The sequence below is a fragment of the Tasmannia lanceolata genome, unplaced genomic scaffold (genome assembly GCF_043159265.1).
Source record: "Tasmannia lanceolata isolate RefF3 unplaced genomic scaffold, GAP_Taslan_0.1 ptg000037l, whole genome shotgun sequence".
Taxonomy (NCBI): Eukaryota; Viridiplantae; Streptophyta; class Magnoliopsida; order Canellales; family Winteraceae; genus Tasmannia; species Tasmannia lanceolata.
This window is the reverse complement of record NW_027518714.1, coordinates 25,098,368-25,121,183: the sequence shown is the minus strand read 5'-3', so window position 1 is coordinate 25,121,183 and position 22,816 is coordinate 25,098,368. Positions and strand designations below refer to the sequence as shown.

General features: G+C 42.8%; 2 protein-coding genes across 3 annotated transcripts in view; both read left to right on the top strand.

Moving 5' to 3' along the window:
• The first annotated feature begins 6,331 nt into the window (after positions 1 to 6,331).
• Positions 6,332 to 16,016, top strand: LOC143861342 (uncharacterized). Its single transcript, XM_077372275.1, has 2 exons — positions 6,332 to 7,827; positions 11,910 to 16,016. Exon 2 carries the CDS (start codon positions 12,954 to 12,956, stop codon positions 16,014 to 16,016), a length of 3,063 nt encoding a protein of 1,020 aa, XP_077228390.1. The 5' UTR covers positions 6,332 to 7,827; positions 11,910 to 12,953.
• An 11-nt stretch (positions 16,017 to 16,027) lies between these two features.
• LOC143862510 (uncharacterized) overlaps positions 16,028 to 22,816 on the top strand; it is a 48,176-nt gene continuing 41,387 nt past the window's right edge. For both annotated transcript variants that reach the window (XM_077373573.1, XM_077373572.1), the window contains exon 1: positions 16,028 to 22,635. In XM_077373573.1, the coding sequence (XP_077229688.1) occupies positions 16,656 to 17,993 (1,338 nt within the window). In that variant the 5' untranslated portion in view covers positions 16,028 to 16,655 and the 3' untranslated portion in view covers positions 17,994 to 22,635. The remainder of the gene's footprint in view (positions 22,636 to 22,816) is intronic.

The window sequence follows — 22,816 nt, the reverse complement described above, 5'->3', positions numbered from 1 at the left end:
TCCTTCAAGGTTAGCAACATCATAAAGCTCATTCTTTTTAACCCACATAAATTTTGTTGCTTTTGATTTCTTAACATTGCATGCAAACCTTAAGTGTCCTATTCTACCACAATAGTGACAAGTGGGAATAAAGGCACTAGTGTTAGCATGGATGTAGGAGAAATTTCCTATAGCTTTATTTTTGAATGAGGCTTTTCCTTTAGAAAAGGGTTGGTAATCAAGACCATTTTTTTCTAGAGAGACAAGCTTATTTTCAAGAATTTCATCTAGTTTATTTTTGCCACATGAGAATTTTTTAAATGTTAAATCAAGTTCTTTGCATTTCAAAATAAGTTTCTCATTTTCTTCTTTTAAGCTTTTGTTTTCAAAGATTAATTTGTCTACTTCTTCATTCAAAGCTTTGTTTTCCAAAAACAATTTTTCACTTATATTGCTTTGCAAATCGAATTCCTTTTTCATGAACCCAAAATCCCTAGTGACATTTTGTAAGGACTTTTTCATTGTTTTGTTTTTGGCGAGTTGTAAATCCAAATTTTCATGAAGTTTTTCACAAGCAAAAATTAGTTCATCATTAGAGAATTCATGAGATATATCATCAACATCATTTACCTCGGATAAGGAGATGTCTTGTGTTACATCGGCGAGTCCCATGAAGCAAAGGTCATCTTCATCCTTTCCGTTTGATTCATTTCCGGATGAAGCACTCCCTTCATCCCAAGCCGCCGCACACAAGGCCTTTTTGCCATGTCTTCTATTCTTCCTATCCTTGTCATTGTTGTTGATGAGTGGGCAATTTGGCCGAATATGACCAACCTTGTTGCACTTATAGCATCTCCTCTCCTCTTTTTTTGAAGGCCTATTTCTTCCTTGGCTAGAGTTGCCTCCTTTCTTGAATTTTAGAAATTTCTTGAATCTCTTGGTGAAGAGAGCAAGATCATCTTGTGTGTCTTCTTCACTCTCTTCCTCTTCACTCTCAACTCTTGCTTTGAAAGCTATTCCTTTCCTTTTTGTATCTTCCTTTTGTTTGTTTAAGGTTTCTCTTCCTTTTATAACCATTTCAAAAGTTATTAAGGAACCTATTAAGTCTTCTAAGCCCATTTTTGATACGTCTTTTGCTTCTTCAATGGCGGTGACCTTGGGATCCCAATCTTTAGGTAAAGACCTAAGTATTTTGGTAACTAAGTCTTTGCTAGACAATTGTTTACCTGAGGATCTTAACCTATTTGTTATGTTTGTGAACCTAGTATGCATTTCGGCAATGGTTTCATTTGGGTCCATCATGAATAGCTCATACTCTCTAAAGAGAAGATTCATCTTGGACTCTTTCACTTGATTTGTCCCTTCATGAGCTATCTCTAGCATATCCCAAATCTCCTTAGCGGTTTCAAGAGTAGAAACTCGATTGAACTCCTCGGGAGATAAGGCACAAATCAAGGCATTCATTGCTTTTGCATTGATAGTGGATTCTCTTCTTTCATTTTCATCCCATAGTTCCATATCAATATTAGGTTCATTATATCCATTTTGGATGCTTCTCCAAACATCAAAATCCAAAGATTTTAAAAACACTCTCATTCTAGCTTTCCAATATGGATAGTTTGAGCCATTGAAGAAGGGAGGTCTAGTCGTGGATTGCCCCTCATTGCTATGAGAAAAGGTTGCCATTTGAATCTTTTCCTTGTAGGTTTTCAAAGAGAATTCCTATGTAAGAGCCTATGCTCTGATACCAAGTGAAATTCCACTTAGCAACCAAAGAGGGGGTGAATTGGGTTTCTTTTCAAATTTTACTAATTTTGAAAACTTAGATTGCACTAGTTTTAGATTGAATAGGAAATCAAAAATAGTATTCAAAGCAATAGTGAAAACTTACCACACAAGAAGAGGTGAAGAGGCAAAGAAGCTTTGACACAAAGATTTTTATAGTGGTTCGGTCTTATCTCAAGACCTACTCCACTCTTCTCAAGTTACTCTCCTTGAGGATTCCACTATCTTCTCCAAGGAACTTAAATACGGCGTTCCTTCCGCCTTGTACAAATTGAGCTCTACGCTCCAAGGGTCTTCTACGGCGCCCTTTGTGCCAAATACAAAGAAGATGAAATGAAAAAGCTTGCTTGCCTCTAGATAGGCTAATTTAAGGTAAAGCTCACTCACTCTCACAAGAACAAGATGAACAAATGAAAGTCCTAAGGTCTCTCAAGAATAATCTAAGGTAAATGGCACAAGAGAGAGATTAAGAGTGAAGATCTTCAAGAGAGGGAGAATAAATAGCTTTTAGTGCTCTTGAAATATTTGTAAAATCCTTAGGTCAAAAGCCCAAGAGTTCCTAGGTTCATATATATAGGGAGGGCAAGGAAAACACAAAATTTCGCTCCCCAACGGTCGTCTCGGACTCCGGGCTCAGAGCTCCGAGCGGCTATTTTTTTGAACCTGGAACCATTCTCGGAGTTCCGAGCTCGGAGCTCCGAGAATATTCTCGGAGTTCCGAGAAGCCTACGAACAGCAGAGTTTCCTTATATTTTTGCTGTTTTTGTTTGGGCTTTTGGAACTTTGATTTTTCAAGTGAAATGGAATGTCATGAGGGTCCAGCAATGTTAGGACACCACTATGTTCATTCACAAACCCATTAAGTTCAAATTTGTTTGATTTTAGATCTCTTTTGTGCCATGGACCTAGATTAAACATAAGGACCATTTACATTCTAAATTTACTTGATCTTCGATCTTGTTGGCACCTTGTAGAGGCTTTGACATGTCTTCACTCAATTCCATCGATGCTTGAGCCAAGCTTGAACTTTTAAGATGATTTGCCATTCTTGTGCTTGAGTTGAGTTGCCATTCTTGTGCTTGAGTTCACCCTTGTCATGCACTCTTGAGGATGGTACACTGTGAACATCATAACTTTGCCAATGGAAATCATTAGTGTAAAAAGCCTTTCTTTTATAACAAATTTAGTTTGTTAATCATCAAAACAATTCAATGGGAGTACTTGTTGAACCCTTGGGCTGACACGGATTTACCCTGATTTGGAGGGTTACCGTGTAGAAACAGACTTACCCTGAAGAGCTATCGCGTGGTGGCGGGTTTGCTCTGATTCGGAGGGTTACCACGTAGAAACGGACTTATCCTGGAGAGTTTCCACGTGGTGACGGATTTGCTCTGATTCGGAGAGTTATCGCATAGAAACGGACTTACCCTAGAGAGCTACCGCGTGGTGACAGATTTGCTCTGATTTGGATTGCCTAAGCGAGCTTTCATAGCTTGAAAAACTCTAGACAGGTGCTCTCTGGGAGACTTCGGTTGTTCGGGATGCCTTAGGGAACTCACTCTGGTTTTGGTGCCTCAGGGGACTCACTCTAGTTGGGATGCCTCAGGGGACTCACTCTGGTTTGGGATGCCTCAAGGGACCCACTCTGGTCTGGATGCCTCAGGGGACTCACATTGGTTGGGGATGTCTCAGGGGACTCACTCTGGTTTGGGATGTCTTAGGGGACTCATATTGTGGTTTGGGATGCCTCAGGGGACTCACTCTGGTTGGGATGCCTCAGGGGACTCACTCTGTTTGGGATGCCTCAGGGGACTCATACTATGGTTTGGGAAGCCACAGGGGACTAACTCTGGTTGAGATGCCTCAAGGGACTCACTCTGGTTGGGATGCCTCAGGGGACTCATTCTGGTTGGGATGTCATCAAAGTAATTTTTGAATGACTTTGCTGGGGATTGGTTACCCTTATGCTTTAGGGAATCTGGAAACGCGCGTTCTCTGTTGAAAACTGAATGCGAACGACTCTCTAAGGACGTGAATTGCTTGTGATGATTGGATTTATCATGATAGATCCCAATTGGTGGATTGGGAGATGAATCCTTGACACGGGATCTGAGGGATTTTCCAATTTGATCGGTGAGGTATCTTTGTTGGCGACCTAATCTTGATGATTAGTTTATCAACAATGGCTTCAGGAAGTGGGGACGAGCTTCACGATTCTCTATTTGAGAGATATCCGATTATGCTGGGGAGTCGATATTCTACCGACCATGAGAAGAATTGACTCTGAAGGGGATGGTAAACATCCGCTAATAGCTTCGAATATTAGTCGTGCTTGACCGAGTTGCGAGGAATCTGTTGATAGGAGGATTGCACAAACGAGGGTCTATTTAAAGAACGCCTGGAAGACCTTTGAAATGCCTTGACTCTACTGGGGAGAAGGACTGTGGCATTTGGTTATGGGAGAGTTAAACCAGGGTTTAGCTTCTTTTGGTTGTATGTCAGATGATGGGGACTCTTTCGAGAGTCTCTGAGTGACATTGTACAGACGGAGAGTACATTGGGCTTTGCTAGAGAGGCTTGGGGAGGCAGTGAATTTCCTTGGAGTAGACTCATTGGTAGGTGAATGTTTATACACTCAGCTGGGGGATAGTTGAGGGGATCTGTACCTTGGATTAACTTTGCCATGATAGAAGACTCCTTTGGAGTGACTGAACTATGGCAGGGACAATCTAGGAGATATCGGATTACCTCCAAGGATCCTGTTCGAAAAGTTTCTTTGGAAGGCATTGGTTGCCTTACGAATGTCTTAGATTCTGCGGGGAAAGATGTATGAATCTTTAGTAATTGCAGAGTCTTGATAGGCGAGGACATAGAAAATATGTGCCTGGAAGCTTTGGGGAGTGCCCAAAAGTTGACTTGAATCATCGTTGGAAGATTTTGAGAATCCGTGGAAGAAACAATGGTGAAACAGGCTGAAAATGACAGGAAAATGAAAAAAAAATAGGGCCGTGAGGTCGAAATTTTGCGGGCAAGCGAAAATATTTTCGCAGGCCATGAAAATTTTTCGCAGGCCGTGAAAATTTTTTGCTGGTTGCGATTTTGTCGGACGGATATATATATATATACGTACGGCACATTTTTTATTCATTCTCGCTTTTTCTCGTTCTATTTCGCCCCTTGTGGCATTTTCTGAGTTTTCTTCTATTTTCAGCCAATATGGCACGACGACCCCACCTACGAGGGAGGAGGGATGGGGGGGAGGGAGTCGTCCGGGGACGAGGATCAGGATCATGCTCCTTGGTACCAGGGTACACTTCTGACGCATACCATAGTACATGTTTCGCGGTACTTCCGCAAGGGAGAGGTATGTCCTTTGGACTCTGTTTTCGATTCCTAGATTAGGATTTTTTCCAGCTTTGGATTTTTCTCCCATTTGGGAAGTGTTTTTTATTGTTCCCTTTACTTTCTGTACAGGGCCTTCCACTTATGACCACGAGGGGGTCATTGAGAGATGTACAGGCGAGATGGAAGACTCTCCACGTCAGAGCTAAGATGTATGTTCAGAGGTCGGGGCTTCACATGCTCATGGGTCTCGATTAAGAGGGAATAGGGCCAGGCTTTGTGATGGCCCTAGCAGAGCGCTGGTGGGACACGACCCATACTTTCCACTTCCCGATCGGGGAAGTTAGGATGACTTCGCTGGCTATTTCTACCCTAACGAGGCTTCGGATGGGAGGGACTCCCATTGCCTTGACTGTAATTACAGGGGCAGACCTGAGAGAGATTCTGGGAGTGCCAGAGTTTGACAGCAGGGATCGGCCAGGAGAGGCTCCTCATGCCCTCCAAGCCGAACCTGAGGATGACGAGACTTGACCACTGGCTGGAGAGGCCAGCTGAGCCAGATGAGATGTACTATCGCTGACTGGAGATGAGTTTTGTGATGTCCCTTGTGGGACATACCCTGTTCAGCGGGACAGGCAACACAGTCCACAGGGATTTTTTGCGCATAGTTCGCCTTATTGATAGACTGGGGGACTATGATTGGGGAGGAGCATCTTACGCCGTCCTGATAACAGAGATGGACTTGCTGTCACAAGGCGCAACGAAGTCCATATGCCAACTATGGTACATCTGGGCGGTACGCTTCTTACCCTTCTCTTTCCAATTCTGAATTTGTTTGCTTTGAGTTCATTTGCTCATGATATGTACTGTTTAAGGAATTTTATTTTGGTTGGACGACTCTTTTGTACAGGCATGGGCCTGTAGACACCCTCATTTTGCTACGCATTAACCAACAATAGTCTAAAATATTGATCCGTGGAATTTTCTCTCTAAATCTCTCAATCTCCCTCCTAATGTCCGAAATGTCCGAAATGTCCAAAATGTGGCCCGAAAAATTGGAAAAATACCTTGTTTAGTGGCCCGAGTATAGTGAATATTGTAAGAGACCCTCTCTTATGTTTTTATATACTTGAAGTTGCCGAAACCCTAATCCAACCCAACGGATCGTCAATCGGGGTTAAATTAGATAGGGTCGCTTCACAGGCCGAACCCTAATTCTGCTCCAAGATCCGATTTTTATCGAGTCATCAAATCAAGGGTTGAGATTAATTTGGGTGTTTTTCTCAATAAATTAAGATCATTTGGTCAAAATTAAATTAATCGGGGTCAGCCCCAATCCCGATCGGACATTAAGTAGCTCAATTGAGGAAAAACATACGAAAACCCACGGATCAATACGAAAAAATGAGAGCCGTAGAAATTGTTCAATCCTATGATCAACAACAGATTTTAAACTCATTAATTGGTGGTTTAACGGCTGGGATCATCGATCCAAAGCTGATCAAGTTGGTTGGTCCAATCGAATCGACAATTTGATCAAACGGTGGAAAAATGATCCGCCGTTAAAAACCGACGGCTCTCATTGGATGAAAAAATTTAAATTTGTAATTTGTATGGCAATATTGGTTTTAAAAGAGTCAAGAAAAATTAGGGAACAAGAATTGGTGAAAATCATTTAAAACTAGCCATAAAATCTCACCCAAATCTCCAAATTCCAAAATTTTCCTAACTTTTTGTCTTCCATCTTTCTCTCTCATCAACCGACGTTTTCCCAACTTGGGAAAACGTGCCTTGCTGAAATGTTCCCTAAATTTTTAGAATCATGGATATATTTTGAGAGACTTTTGAATTATTTCCACCAATTGGGATAAAAAAAGGGGAAAGCTAGTCAATATTACCAATTCTAATAAAGCTAGAATATTCTATACAAAGAAACCAATCAAAGGCTTTCTAAAACTCCAATTACACGCCCAAATTGGGCGTGATTTGCTTTTCTTCAAAGATATCCTGTTATGAAAGAAAAATAATATTCTAGGTATTTTCTCATCTCTCCTTTGATTTGTTTCTAATGTTCCATCTTTTAATCTTCCCCCTTGATTTTCCAACACTCTAAACTTAGTAATTCTTGCACCCCCAACACCTATAAATACCTCCCCAAGAAGAAGAACAGAGAGGAATAATTCCTAGCTTCCTTCTCCAAAGAATTGCCTTTCCCCTTTCCGTAGCCGTGCGACCACTATGGTCCAACCCCCATCTCTTTAGCCGTGTCCCCATTCCCATCACCTTCCTCCAACACTCATTAGATTACAACCTCCAAATTGTACTACTCCATTAAGCCCCATATCCGAACCCATTATCCCATTTCATATTCACTCTCAAGCCCTCATCAGACCTCCTATTATCCATACACCCCATACATTCATATACTCCATATCACTGCACCCATATTCCTATGCACAACCAACCACCTACCATCATGACCACACCCATGTAGATCCCATCCATTCCATCACCTATTTAATCAAACCCAAACCACTTTTGCCTTTCCGAATCTTTGATCTAACCGTTCGGGCGGAGGCTCATCTCGTCACTTTATCAATTTGGTGGTCAATTTGATCAAATATCCTAGGGGGGTTCAATTACAACAAGGATCTAATCGAAAGCTCGGGAGATCATAATCAAGGAGAACGAAGAGGATCAACATCAGTTATCGCAGAAGAGGTAGGCATTTGTCATTTAATTCTTCATGCTAGAATAAGGCATCCTTTGGATTTATGCTTACAAATCACAACTCGCACATTAGGGTCCATGTTCATACTGTTTTGTAAACCCAAGTCGTACTCGTTAGCATATTGAGGCCCCTCCCCATGTAGTTTACAAGAAGCTTGCATATTAAATTTTGTTTGCATGTTAATTAATAGTAGCTTGCATCTTAGAACTGTTTGTATTTCTCAATCCAAACCTCATCTTCAAGACAAATCTGGTTTCCTCCGGCCTATTCCTATTCGGTCTACCCCTGCACCCCAACCCAACTTGGGTTACACCCTGTTTAGCCCTTGGTTCATCTTGGTTCCCTGCTGGTTACACCCTACTTGCCCCTGGTTAGCCCCTGGTTAGCCCCTAGTTAGACCCTGGCTAGTCTCGGGTTCGCCCCCAACTTAGACCCGACTCATTTGCCCCTAAGCCGTATCCAAATTCCGAACCCGAACCGAAAACCCGCGGCCTATCTGGCCTTAACCCAAACCCATGGTCTTCGCCCGAATTCTTGGCTCATCCAGCCTTGACCCATGCCCCACCCCAAACCCAACCCATGCCCAACCCCAAACCCAAACCCAACCCCCCAAACAGTACCCTAACCCACACCCAACCCCTTGACCCAATCTAACCCAACTCGACCAAACCCAGCCCAACCCCATACCTCAACCCGACTTAACCCAACCCCACACTCCACCCCAACCCACGCCCAAACCTAACCCATGGACCCATGCCCGACCCAACCCCACACCCCAAACCCAACCCATGCCCAACCCCAACCCCAAACCCAACCCCCCAAACAGCACCCAAACCCACACCCAACCCCTTTGCCCAATCTAACCCAACTCGACCAAACCCAGCCTAACCCCATACCCCAACCCGACTTAACCCAACCCCATACCCCAACCCGACTTAACCCAACCCCACACTCCACCCCAACCCACGCCCAAACCTAACCCATGGACCCATACCCGACCCAACCCCACACCCCAAACCCAACCCATGCCCCACCCCAAACCCAACCCATGCCCAACCCCACACCCAAACCCAACCCCCAAACAGCACCCTAACCCACACCCAAACCCACACCCAACCCCTTGACCCAATCTAACCCAACTCGACCAAACCCAGCCCAACCCCATACCCCAACCCAACTTAACCCAACCCCACACCCCACCCCACCCGAGTCGCACCCCAAACTGACCCGAGTCGCACCCTGAATTCATCCGAGTCGCACTTTGAATTGATCCTAACTCATCCTACCCTGAGTTACACCCTGACTCAACACAGGCCCAGCTTAGTGTAAGTCTTGACTAAAACCACCTGGTGTAACCGAAAGCAAGCTTTTCTGAAATGATGAGTTTGAATGCATTAGTGAAGGTTTACTCTAGACAAATATGAATGCATGTGTAGTGTATAATATGCATGCATGGGAATAGTTTAAAATGTAAAACTTCTGGATTCCAGACATGCTTCATTTGCACTATACATGCATGTCAACTCAGGTATGATCATTGTGGATCAAACCTGAGGTCACTCAACCTAGCTTAACCCATGGCTCATTCGGCCTAACCCACAGCCAAGGGCTTTCAGCCAACTCAAAGCCGCACCCCAAAACCCGCATCCTACACCCAACCCAACCTGACCCGACTCATCTCATGCCCAATCCTACTTGACTCAACCCACGCCCAACCCATCACATCTCACACACTCCACCCAAATCCGAACCCAACCCAACTTTACCCAACCCCACACCCGAACCCCAATCCCACTTGGGTTCACAACCGAACTCAACCCAACCAGCCCAACCCATCTGCCCCAATAAACCATTGAAGCCCACGCAGCCTAGCCGTAACCCACACCCTGAATCCGCATCCTAATCCGCACCCTAAACCCGCACCTTTCCGCACCTTTCCGCTCCTTTCTTCTGTCTCTTCCATTTTTCGACACCCTTCTTCATCTCTTCCATTCCCTTTTTTACCCTTTCCTTTTCCTTAAACCATTTTTGCATGTTAGATGTTTCATTGTGTTTAGTCGCATGATTAATTGCATATTTAGATTTCTTTATTTATTATTTATCCTCATCATATGCTTAGAAATCACATGTTTAGCCATCTTGCTAGTTGTGTTGCTTTGGTTTTTGCATGCTTAGTTACTTTGTTAAACTTGGAACTCTTTGGAATAAAAAAAAAACCTTAAAGAATCTAAGAACTTACATCAAATTGGAAAACTTCAATTCAAAATCTAAACCTCCAAATTCTTAAGTTTTAGGTTCTAGGATTGGAAAACTTAGAAGTGGCACTCTAGTTTCCCCAATGGAACTTTTGAATCCAAGTTCTCACAGAAATGCTAAGATGCAACTTAGGTCCATTGCATTAGATCTAGGTTCATATAGCGTAGGTCACTTCACTTCAAATCAATTAATCAAAATCAACTCAAGTCAAATCTTATCAATCTCAAAACAATCACATAGGCACGTAGGCATGTAGTTGCATGTAGGATGCACTCCTGGCCCGCATGAGTCTAAACTGTGAACGGCTAAATCATTAGTAATGTTTAGATTTCTAAAATAAAATTCACATTCACCCCCTTAGTTAAACCTGAATAATTAAAGCTTTCAAAAGTTAGGCAAGGTCGGTGCTGTACACCTCGTGCGGTACACCTTCCGACTTCGTAACCAGGTAACTTACCCAGAACTCAAAACGTAGACCAAATTAACAGAGTTAATCATGGGTCCTAGATCCCTAATCTAGGTGGCGACTCTGGTCAGTTGCTTCTTTCGTGAAGTTAGGACTTTTATCTTAAATTTATGAAAAAAGCAATCATATTCAAATCCAATGGACAAAGGCGCTATCATCATAAAAACACACACCCTAGTGGGACCACCCCCCTCGGGACGGGATCCACAGATTGGCGACTCTGCTGGGGATGAAATTACCTAACTTCATAACTTTTAGAAGCTTTAGTCATTTAGGTTATCACTAAAGGGGGAAAATGTGAACCAAAACACACAAAAAAAATAATTCAAAAACTCAAAAATTCAAAAACCAAAAAGAACAAAAAAAATGGTTGTTTGCTTACTTAAATAATCCATCACCTAAACTTTCAAAAATTAATTAAAGGACTTAAGGGCATTAGATGCGAATCCCCAATTGCACACACTTACATCACTTACATCTACACCCTTGCATATCACATTCACACACGTCCTATTTAGGAACCCGGAGTGTTATCTAGCATGGTTGACTGGGAGGTCATGACCCGGTGCCTCTGTGTTAGAGAAGCATTCCACCCTTAGCCTAGTACCGTTATGGTGCGTAAACGGATCTGTTGGTTCACGTACTACTACTCTGGACACCGGTAGAGTATATCGAACACGGATTCGCGCTAAGGGAACTCTTGGCCTTACCCCTAGATTACCCCACACATGCATATAGCACGAACATGCGTACCTCACGTGTGTGTGAGCCTAGATTAGGATATCCTACCCTTCTGTATCTAGATTAGGCCGTAGTCCATCTTCCAATGGCTACGATCGGTCTCAGGAACACGAACAAAGTCATGAACCAAACCACTTGGTTCCGCTAGATTAAGGGTTAGGAATTGTGCCCTCCAAGTAAAGCACAAAAAGAAAATGCCTTTGAGGTTGGGATAATAATCTCATTGCTCTTAGATCTAGGAAGTCCCATCTCTCACTGATCAATGATGCATTGATCATAGATTGATATCCTTTAGACCAGGATTCCATTTCAAGGACTCATCTCATAACTCTGGCTTAGGATTTTTATCTCCCCTGAACTAGGGGCATCTTCTTCAAGTACATCCTTAAAACCCCTAAAATGCCATTACCTTCAAGGGGCATCCCCTTTGAAGATCATGCCTCACCAATCTATTGGTCACATTCTTTCAATGTTCAAATAAATAAGACCATCTTTTCAATGGAAAATTTCTCAACCTCAAATGTGTGTGTAAAAATTAGTCCTTCTAGCCAATGCATGTTTTAGTAAGGAATACTATCGTGTCTAAACTTCCAACATTTTCTTTGTCAGGAGTTCTTACATTCACCATTGATCATCCAAAAGTAACCTGGACCCGAGTTTCCGCTCTTCTCTTGAGAATTTCACCACCATCTTCTCCCACTCTTGTCTCAATGTCTGAACCTACTGGAAACCTTCCGACTCCTCGTGTTGAGGAATTGCTGATCGAACTCACCCGTCAGATGAGCTTACTTCGTGAAGAGAATAAGATCATGAAAGACCAATGGAAGGAAAAATTTGGTACTCCCACAACAAAAGGAAAGTCTACAGCAACCGCATCTGAGGTCTCCCCTCAACCCAATCTGTCTCCTCTGATTATCGAAGATCAAGAACAATATGATGAGAGAGATCGCACTCAAGTCCCTACCCAAGAAGACAAGTCCCTTGCTGAGAAATTTGAGTTGCTACTTCAAGAAGTCAAAGGGATCAAGAGCCGAGAATTAAGCACTTTCAACCCAGATGATCTTACATTGTTCCCTCATGTCCGTCTACCTCCGAATTTCCAAATTCCAGATTTTGACAAATACAATGGTACTGGTTCTCCTATTGCTCATGTGCAAATGTTCATCATACGATCGCAGTCCCAAGGTTTGAATTCAGAACAGATGGCCCAGCTCTTTCCTATCTCGCTAACCGATCTTGCACGTAAATGGTATTTGGGTTTAGACAAGATGAAAGTTAAGAGCTGGAATGAGATCACCGAGCAATTCATTAAGCACTTTTCATATGATGATGGGTCTGAGGTGACTATCCGGGATCTGGAAGCAACTAAGCAGGAGCCTAAGGAAACATTTATCGCCTTTGTGAAAAGATGGAGGAAGTTGGCAGCCTCAATGATCGACCGCCCTACCGAAAAGGAGCAGTGCAAGATCATGCTGAATAACCTCCTCCCCTCAATGCTTCAACACATGACACTGCAGTATTGCCCTACTTTTGATCTCTTCATCAATGCTGGGACCCAGATTGACGATGCTATGAACAAAGGAATTCTGGCCAGGATTGTTCAAGCAAAAAGTGACTTCAAGAAGCCCTTCCCTCCCAATAAAGAAGTCAATAATGTTTCCTCATCCAACCAAACCCAGAAAGCGATGGTTTTCGATTACAGCCAGGATCCTCCCAAACCTCCTATTCGGCAAAAAAGAGAATTTACTCCCTTACCTGCCCCCCCCCCTCCGCGGTTCTAAAACAATGCCTGGCCGCGAAAAAAATCACATTACCCGCCCTCGCCCTCCCCCCGACCCTTTGCCAAAAAACTACAATCCCCGTGAACATTGCGAGTACCACCAAGGTCCCGGACACACTACAGATCGTTGTATAGCCCTTAAACATGTTATTCAAGACTTGCTTGAAAATGATCTTCTAGTTTTTCCTCCTAAACCCAATATCACCAACAACCCTCTCCCAAACCATGCATTACCCCCACCCGCGCAAGTGGGAATGATCACCCTTGATGTTCCTAAATTTGATCCATCAACTCTAATATGTGCCATTGATACCAATCCTGAGCCTTACTACTTTCGTTGGGAAGAGGTCGATGAACCAGAAGTCGCACCCATAGTCCTAACCCATAAAACTGAACCTCCATCCCCTCTGATCTTTCAATATGATAACCTTGATCCTTTTGAGCTTCAATGTGATGAGGTCCAGCATTTTACGAGGGGAGGTAGGGTATTCAAGCCGCCTGAGCTCCGAGATGAAAACCCAGCAGCCTTGGCCAGGGAGGTAGTAGAGGATCACGTTCAAAAGAGAATTGCTAAAGAGAATGATGAGATTGTCAAACAATTGAAGAAAACTCAGGCCCACATCACAGTGTGGGGCCTACTGACGGTTTCTTGTCAGCATAGAGAGGCAGTGCTCAAAGAATTGAATGCGGTACAAGTATCAACTGAAACATCTCCGGATCAATTGGCTGACCTAGTGGCCATGGTTAGTGCCGCCAAGTCTATAACCTTCACCGATCAGGATTTGCCACCTCAAGGTCGTGATCACATTCATGCCCTCCATGTTACCATTGTCTGCCAGGGCATGAGAATTCCCTCTGTTCTAGTTGATAATGGATCAGCCTTAAATGTTTGCCCTCTCCAGACAGCTACCATGTTGGGTTTTGGACCCGAGAATTTCACTCCTTCCCAACAAGGAATCCTGGCTTATGATAACACCCGAAGAAATGTCATTGGGATTCTTACCGCAGAAATCCTTGTTGGGGGTGAGAATTTCGAAGTAGACTTCATAGTCCTTGATATAAAAACCTCATTTAATCTGCTGTTAGGCCGCCCTTGGTTGCACAAAGAGGGGGTCATTGCTTCAAGCCTTCACCAGAAGCTAAAATTCATCAAGAACAACAAGATAATCACCGTCAGAGGTGATGAAGATTTGGAAGTCACCCAAATTTCAAAAGAAAAGTCACTCCTTATCACCGGAAAAGATGTCATGCTGAATGGTTTTTCCTTGGAAATTGCACAGATCACTTGTGAAGAAGCAGCAAAAGAAATTTTTCCCATGATCATTTGCACCCTCAACCCCTCAGTCGCCAAAATGATGAAGAGGCAGGGATTTTTCCCTGGAATGGGATTGGGATGGCACCAACAGGGCATGGTGTCGTGGCCTGATGTTGAGCCTATGGAAGGAACTTTTGGCTTGGGATATAAACCTACAAACAAAGAGAAGAACCAGATGAAAGCTAAAATGATGAGAAGAAATGAAATTCGCAGAAATGGGGGTGTGATCTCAATACCTTCGTATTCATTGTCTCTAAACGGGTACTTTACCAGAAAAGGAGAAACCACTCCATACCACGGGTTTGCAGAGCCGTGGTTTGAGCCAGATACGGGAAGGATTCTTTGTGGAATCGAAATCTTCTATGACTTGGAAATACCAAAAGAGCCTCTCATCAGTACCATTGCAGAACCCCCTATCGATTGGCAGGACTACCTTACTCCAGGACTCTTGGGGTCCCTCTTTGCAGAACCAACTGAGACCACAGATACACAGGAAGATTGGCAGGATTGCTTGGCTCCAAACCTTCTGAACTCTCTCTTCCCAGGAGATTGTCTTATTATTGCAGCGATTGGAGAAGATTCTGCATATGCTAATCCTCAAAGCTTCATTGCCGCAGCTAATTGTGTCCTTTCCAACTGGAGTGCAGATCCTCTCCCTTATCCATTTGTCATTTCTGAAAATTCTGATGTTTCTATTTCTGCTTTTACTTCCATTGTGAATCCTGAGCCTGTTCAGGATAATTTCAGTAAGAATGTACTTGCTTTCGCTTCAATGAAATCTATTTCTCAGTATCCTCTTGTGTCCTCTTCTGATATTTGTGCTTCTGATAATGATAATAATCAAAGTGAACAACCTTCCTTGGATGAGGAAGCCGACGAACCTCCCCTTGAGTTACAGCAACTGCTTAAACAAGAGGAGGAACGCCGAGCCCAGCCTTTAAAAGAAGAAACTGAAGTGATAAATATTGGTACCGAAACACTAGTTAAGGAAATACGAATCGGGAAAACACTAACTTCCATGGAGCGTGAGGAACTAGTGAACCTTCTGCAAGAGTTCAAAGAAGTCTTTGCTTGGTCCTATGAGGACATGCCAGGAATAAGCGAGGAAATCGTCCAACATAAGCTTCCATTGGTACCAGGGGTAAAACCAAAAAAGCAGAAACTAAGGAGAATGAAGCCAGAATGGGTTCTAAAAATTAAGGAAGAAGTAACAAAACAGCTCGACGCAGGATTCTTACAAGTGGTGGAGTACCCTGAATGGTTAGCAAACATTGTACCAGTCCCTAAGAAAGATGGCCGAGTGCGAATGTGTGTTGACTTCAGGGATTTGAACAAAGCAAGCCCTAAAGATGACTTTCCCTTACCCCATATCGACGTCTTGATCGACAATACTGCTGGCCATGCCTTACTCTCCTTCATTGATGGTTTTTCCGGCTATAATCAAATCAAGATGGCACCCGAAGACATGATCAAAACCTCGTTCATCACACAATGGGGCACTTACTGCTATAAGGTGATGCCATTTGGCTTGAAAAATGCAGGAGCTACTTACCAAAGAGCCGCCACCACTCTGTTGCATGATATGTTCATAAAGAGGTGGAAGTATATGTGGATGACATGATTGTCAAAGCAAAAGAAAGGGAAGATCACCTCGGGAATTTGAGAAAATTCTTCCAAAGAATCTTGAAATATCGGCTTCGCCTCAACCCAAGTAAATGTGTTTTTGGTGTTACATCCGGCAAATTGTTGGGGTTCCTAGTCAGCCAGAGAGGGATAGAAGTTGATCCTCAAAAGATTAAGGCAATCCAAGAAATGGCTCCTCCAAGGACAGAAAAGGAAATTAGAGGTTTTCTGGGAAGGATCCAATTTCTGAGCCGATTTGTAGCTCACCTAACCTCCACCTGTGAACCCATATTCAAGTTGCTGAAGAAGAATGCATCTAAGGAATGGACAGAAGAATGTCAAGAGGCCTTTAACAAAATTAAACAATGCCTATCTGAACCACCTGTGCTTGCACCAGTAATTTCAGGGCAACCTTTGCTACTATATCTGTCAATCACTGATACAGCTATGGGTTGTATGCTTGCTCAACAAGATCCTGAAACCAAGCATGAAAGAGCCGTCTATTATTTGAGCAAGAAAATGTTGGAATACGAGCAAAAGTACACTTCTTTAGAAAAAAACATGTCTAGCACTTGTCTAGGCCACCCAAAGGCTTAGGCATTACCTGCTCTCTCAGAGAGTGATACTTTTGTCTCGAATGGATCCTTTGAAATACCTTTTTGAAAAGCCTGCTCTAACAGGGAGAACCGCTAGATGGTTATTGTTGCTCTCGGAATTCGATATTACCTATGTCACTCAGAAATCTATTAAAGGCAGGGCTGTGGCTGAACAATTAGCAGAGATCCCAATAAAGGAAACTGGTATCTTGAGAACAGACTTCCCAGATGAGCAAATTATGACAATGGAGGAGGAGAGCTATGAACCTAGGTGGACCTTATACTTTGACGGTGCTTCCAACCAAAAGGGGCAAGGAGTAGGGGCATTGCTCATTTCACCCCGGAATGAACATATCCCTCTCGCTGTCAAGCTGCAATTCGAATGCACCAACAACATGGCAGAGTATGAGGCATGTATCGTGGGATTGGAAGCAGCGTTAGCCCTTGGCATTGATGAGCTTGATGCATATGGTGATTCGATGCTGATCATTTGTCAAACCAAAGGGAAGTGGAAAACCAGAGAGGATAGGCTCATCCCATACCATGAATACCTAGATGTTCTTGTGGATCAATTCAAAAACATCACTTTTACTTTCTTACCGAGAGCAAAGAATCGATTTGCAGATGCTTTGGCCACATTAGCCTCCATGATAGACGTACCCGATGGAAAGAAGATGAGGCCGATAACAATCCAAGAACAGTGGGTTCCTGCTCATTGTGATGTTATAGAAATAGCGGCCAGATGTCCGGATGGCCAACCCTGGTTTACGGATATCAAAAACTTTATCTCAGGCCAGGGGCATCCCGCCGAAGCCTCCAGCAAAGAACGGAGAACCCTACAGAAATTAGCCTCCAATTTTGTCATATGCGGAAATGAATTGTATCGTCGGTCTTTTGATGGCATTCAACTCTCGTGTATCACAGAAGATCAGGCTGCTAAGATCCTTGAGGAAACCCATGAAGGTGTTTGTGGCCCGCACATGAATGGAAAAATTCTTGCTAGGAAAATCTTGCGCCTTGGATACTATTGGCCCACAATGGAATCAGATTGTTTTGCATTTGTTAAGAAATGCTATAAATGTCAAGTACATGCCAATCTTATCCATGTACCACCCTCGGAATTGCATTCTCTCACATCACCTTGGCCATTTTCGATATGGGGCATTGATATTATTGGAAAAATCTCACCGAAATCCTCAAATGGGCACGAGTACATTCTTGTAGCCATCGATTACTTTACCAAATGGGTCGAGGCATCCTCATATGCTTCACTGTCATCAGCATCGGTTGCCAAATTCATCAGAACCAATATTATTTGCAGATATGGGGTTCCACACGAGCTGATTCAGATAACGGCTCCCATTTTAAGAAAGAAGTGATTACTCTCTGCCAGGAGTTCAAAATCAAGCACCACAAATCCTCACCCTATAGGCCACAAACCAATGGAGCTGTCGAAGCCGCAAATAAAAATATTAAGGCCATCATCAGCAAGATGTCAGAAACTTACAAGGATTGGTCTAACAAGCTTCCATATGCTCTGTGGGCCTACAGAACATCAATTCGAACATCTACTGGAGTTACTCCTTATTCCCTGGTCTATGGGATGGAAGCTGTGTTGCCGGTTGAAATCCACATACCATCGTTGCGAGTACTAATGGAAAGTCAATTACCCGAGACAGAATGGGTAAATGCCAGATATCAAGAGCTAAACATGTTGGATGAAAAGCGACTCAAAGCCTTATACCACACCCAAGGCTACCAGCGCAGAATAGCAAGAGCCTTTAACAAGAAAGTTAAAATCAGAGAATTAGAGGAAGGGGATTTGGTGTTGAAAGCAAACCGGGCACCTACCTCTGACCCTAGGGGCAAGTTCAAACCGAATTGGTCAGGACCATACATTGTGGATCAAATCTTACCTGGCAAAGCCGTCAGACTCCGAGATAAGAATGGTGATATAATGGTAGAACCAACAAACCTTGATCAATTAAAAAGGTTTTACGTTTGAACACCGGAAGGCCTCCTTTGGCCGAACAAAAACCCAGAAATTATGGCCCCAAAAAAAACAAAAGAAAAACCCCATTTTGCAAACTATTTGAGCCTAAAAATTCCTTTCACACCCTGAAACTAGGGGGGCATCTGCCCTGAACTACGCGCGACCTGATTCCTACACTAGGATACGTAGGCAACCTGCTCATTCGGGTTCGATCGAAATTTGCAAACCTCAAGCCATTTCTTTGTTAAACCTCATCCAACCCATAAAATCCTTCCGGTGAACAGCGTTAAGGTTCTAAAAAAAAAAAAAAAAAAAAGAAAAAGAAAAGAGAGTCTGCAGACCTGCTAGATTGAAAACCCGCAAGGGCAGTCTAGGCAAAAATTAAGGTCATTCACCTGCTAAGTTGAAAACCCGAAAGGGCAGCTTAGGCAAAAATTAAGGTGCAAGCCCGCTGAATCGAAAACCCGAAAGGGCGGTTCAGGCAAAAGCTAGGGCATGCGGTCCGCCGAATCGAAAACCCAGAAGGGCGATTTGGTCATGGTAAGATAAGATCGAAGAAGACAAAACCTCAAAACAGCTCTCCAATCCAAATAGGTCAAACAAGCCAACTCTGCATTCTTGTAACTAGGGGAAACAAAACCAAACAATCCAAAAGGAGTTAGTAATAATCCGAGGGGTATTACTGAACTAGCAAATTAAGTACACATATTTATCTATGGATAAATTCTTCTTTGAAAGGCTTGACCTGCCAAATAAAAAGATATAAATCATTCTCAGAAGCACGAATCATCTCCCCATTTTTGTTGCACTCCAGTGAAAAAATTCTAAAAATCATCTTCAGTGCACTTGCACATCTATTTCCTTATTCTTCTTCCCCCAAAGCTGCGACAAAAGAAGGAAAGAACCAATCTTCTCCAATCAATGCAATAAGTCATTACAACCCAAGAGAGGGAGTCTCAGAAGAAATTAAAAATAGCTAATCCAGACAGGGTAGATACGTGAAAGAAGAATCAGCAAGGCCATCAAAGCCCAATCCAGACAGGGCAGTTCACAGTCAAGCAATTCAGCAGAACAAAAAATGATACCGGTTCACTTAATGAACTTCAGATGTAGTTTCCTTGGAAATAATGTACCCCTGCATCAACAGAGAATTCAATAAAATCCAAGTTTGTTTCGAAAATTTTTGTAAAATCCGTTTGTGCATTTTTCCGCAGTAACAAGAAACAATCAGTCATTGCAAGAACTCTCAGGATTTAGTACATCCAAGCTATTTTCACTAGGCCATCTAAGCCAATCCTCTTTGGTTCCCGTTTCGTTGACCCCCAGTCCCGCTGGCCCTCGTCTCATTAACAGACAGGCCTTTTCCGCAAACAGGTCGATTTCACAGGAAAATCAAATTTTCGTTAACTCCCATCTCACTAATTCAGCTGCACCTCAAAATCTGACCTGAGTTGCACCCGCACCCGCCTGCACCTCAAAATCTGACCTGAGTTGCACCCACACCTACCTGCACCTCAAAATCTGACCTGAGTTGCACTTGCATCTACCTGCACCTCAAAATCTGACCTGAGTTGCACCCACACCCAGCTGCACCTCAAAATCTGACCTGAGATTGCACTTGCACCTACCTGCACCTCAAAATCTGACCTGAGTTGCATTTGCATCTACCTGCACCTCAAAATCTGACCTGAGTTGCACCCACACCCAGCTGCACCTCAAAATCTGACTTGAGTTGCATCTACCTGCACCTCAAAATCTGACCTGAGTTGCACCCGCACCCAGCTGCATCTCAAAATCTGACCTGAGTTGCACTTGCATCTACCTGCACCTCAAAATTTGACCTGAGTTGCACCCGCACCCACTTGCACCTCAAAATCTGACCTGAGTTGTATCCACACCCACCAACACCTATCATCATCTCTTCGATCATCCGTAATCTTCAGCCACGCTTCTTGCATCATTAGGATAGAAAAGCATGTTGCATAAAAATAAAAATAAAAAATCACAAAATTCTGCATTAGTCTGCATTTAGGATTGCATTACATTGGGGGGGTATCGAGTTGTTTTGTTTGGAATGTTTCATTAAAATTGCCATAGAAATGCAAATTGCTGCATCACATCGTCCATCTGAATGTGACTATTGTCAGTTAAAGTTTCGCAAAATAAGAATGTCTCCTTAGCTTTGGCAGGCGGTTACTAATTAACCTTTGCCAAAGAGGGGCATCTGTAGACACCCTCATTTTGCTACGCATTAACCAACAATAGTCTAAAATATTGATCCGTGGAATTTTCTCTCTAAATCTCTCAATCTCCCTCCTAATGTCCGAAATGTCCGAAATGTCCAAAATGTGGCCCGAAAAATTGGAAAAATACCTTGTTTAGTGGCCCGAGTATAGTGAATATTGTAAGAGACCCTCTCTTATGTATTTATATACTTGAAGTTGCCGAAACCCTAATCCAACCCAACGGATCGTCAATCGGGGTTAAATTAGGTAGGGTCGCTTCACAGGCCGAACCCTAATTCTGCTCCGAGATCCGATTTTTATCGAGTCATCAAATCAAGGGTTGAGATTAATTTGGGTGTTTTTCTCAATAAATTAAGATCATTTGGTCAAAATTAAATTAATCAGGGTCAGCCCCAATCCCGATCGGACATTAAGTAGCTCAATTGAGGAAAAACATACGAAAACCCACGGATCAATACGAAAAAATGAGAGCCGTAGAAATTGTTCAATCCTATGATCAACAACAGATTTTAAACTCATTAATTGGTGGTTTAACGGCTGGGATCATCGATCCAAAGCTGATCAAGTTGGTTGGTCCAATCGAATCGACAATTTGATCAAACGGTGGAAAAATGATCCGCCGTTAAAAACCGACGGCTCTCATTGGATGAAAAAATTTAAATTTGTAATTTGTATGGAAATATTGGTTTTAAAAGAGTCAAGAAAAATTAGGGAACAAGAATTGGTGAAAATCATTTAAAACTAGCCATAAAATCTCACCCAAATCTCCAAATTCCAAAATTTTCCTAACTTTTTGTCTTCCATCTTTCTCTCTCATCAACCAACGTTTTCCCAACTTGGGAAAACGTGCCTTGCTGAAATGTTCCCTAAATTTTTAGAATCATGGATATATTTTGAGAGACTTTTGAATTATTTCCACCAATTGGGATAAAAAAAGGGGAAAGCTAGTCAATATTACCAATTCTAATAAAGCTAGAATATTCTATACAAAGAAACCAATCAAAGGCTTTCTAAAACTCCAATTGCACGCCCAAATTGGGCGTGATTTGCATTTCTTCAAAGATATCCTGTTATGAAAGAAAAAGAATATTCTAGGTATTTTCTCATCTCTCCTTTGATTCGTTTCTAATGTTCCATCTTTTAATCTCCCCCCTTGATTTTCCAACACTCTAAACTTAGTAATTCTTGCACCCCCAACACCTATAAATACCTCCCCAAGAAGAAGAACAGAGAGGAATAATTCCTAGCTTCCTTCTCCAAAGAATTGCCTTTCCCCTTTCCGTAGCCGTGCGACCACTATGGTCCAACCCCCATCTCTTTAGCCGTGTCCCCATTCCCATCACCTTCCTCCAACAATCATTAGATTACAACCTCCAAATTGTACTACTCCATTAAGCCCCATATCCGAACCCATTATCCCATTTCATATTCACTCTCAAGCCCTCATCAGACCTCCTATTATCCATACACCCCATACATTCATATACTCCATATCACTGCACCCATATTCCTATGCACAACCAACCACCTACCATCATGACCACACCCATGTAGATCCCATCCATTCCATCACCTATTTAATCAAACCCAAACCACTTTTGCCTTTCCGAATCTTTGATCTAACCGTTCGGGCGGAGGCTCATCTCGTCACTTTATCAATTTGGTGGTCAATTTGATCAAATATCCTAGGGGGGGTTCAATTACAACAAGGATCTAATCGAAAGCTCGGGAGATCATAATCAAGGAGAACGAAGAGGATCAACATCAGTTATCGCAGAAGAGGTAGGCATTTGTCATTTAATTCTTCATGCTAGAATAAGGCATCCTTTGGATTTATGCTTACAAATCACAACTCGCACATTAGGGTCCATGTTCATACTGTTTTGTAAACCCAAGTCGTACTCGTTAGCATATTGAGGCCCCTCCCCATGTAGTTTACAAGAAGCTTGCATATTAAATTTTG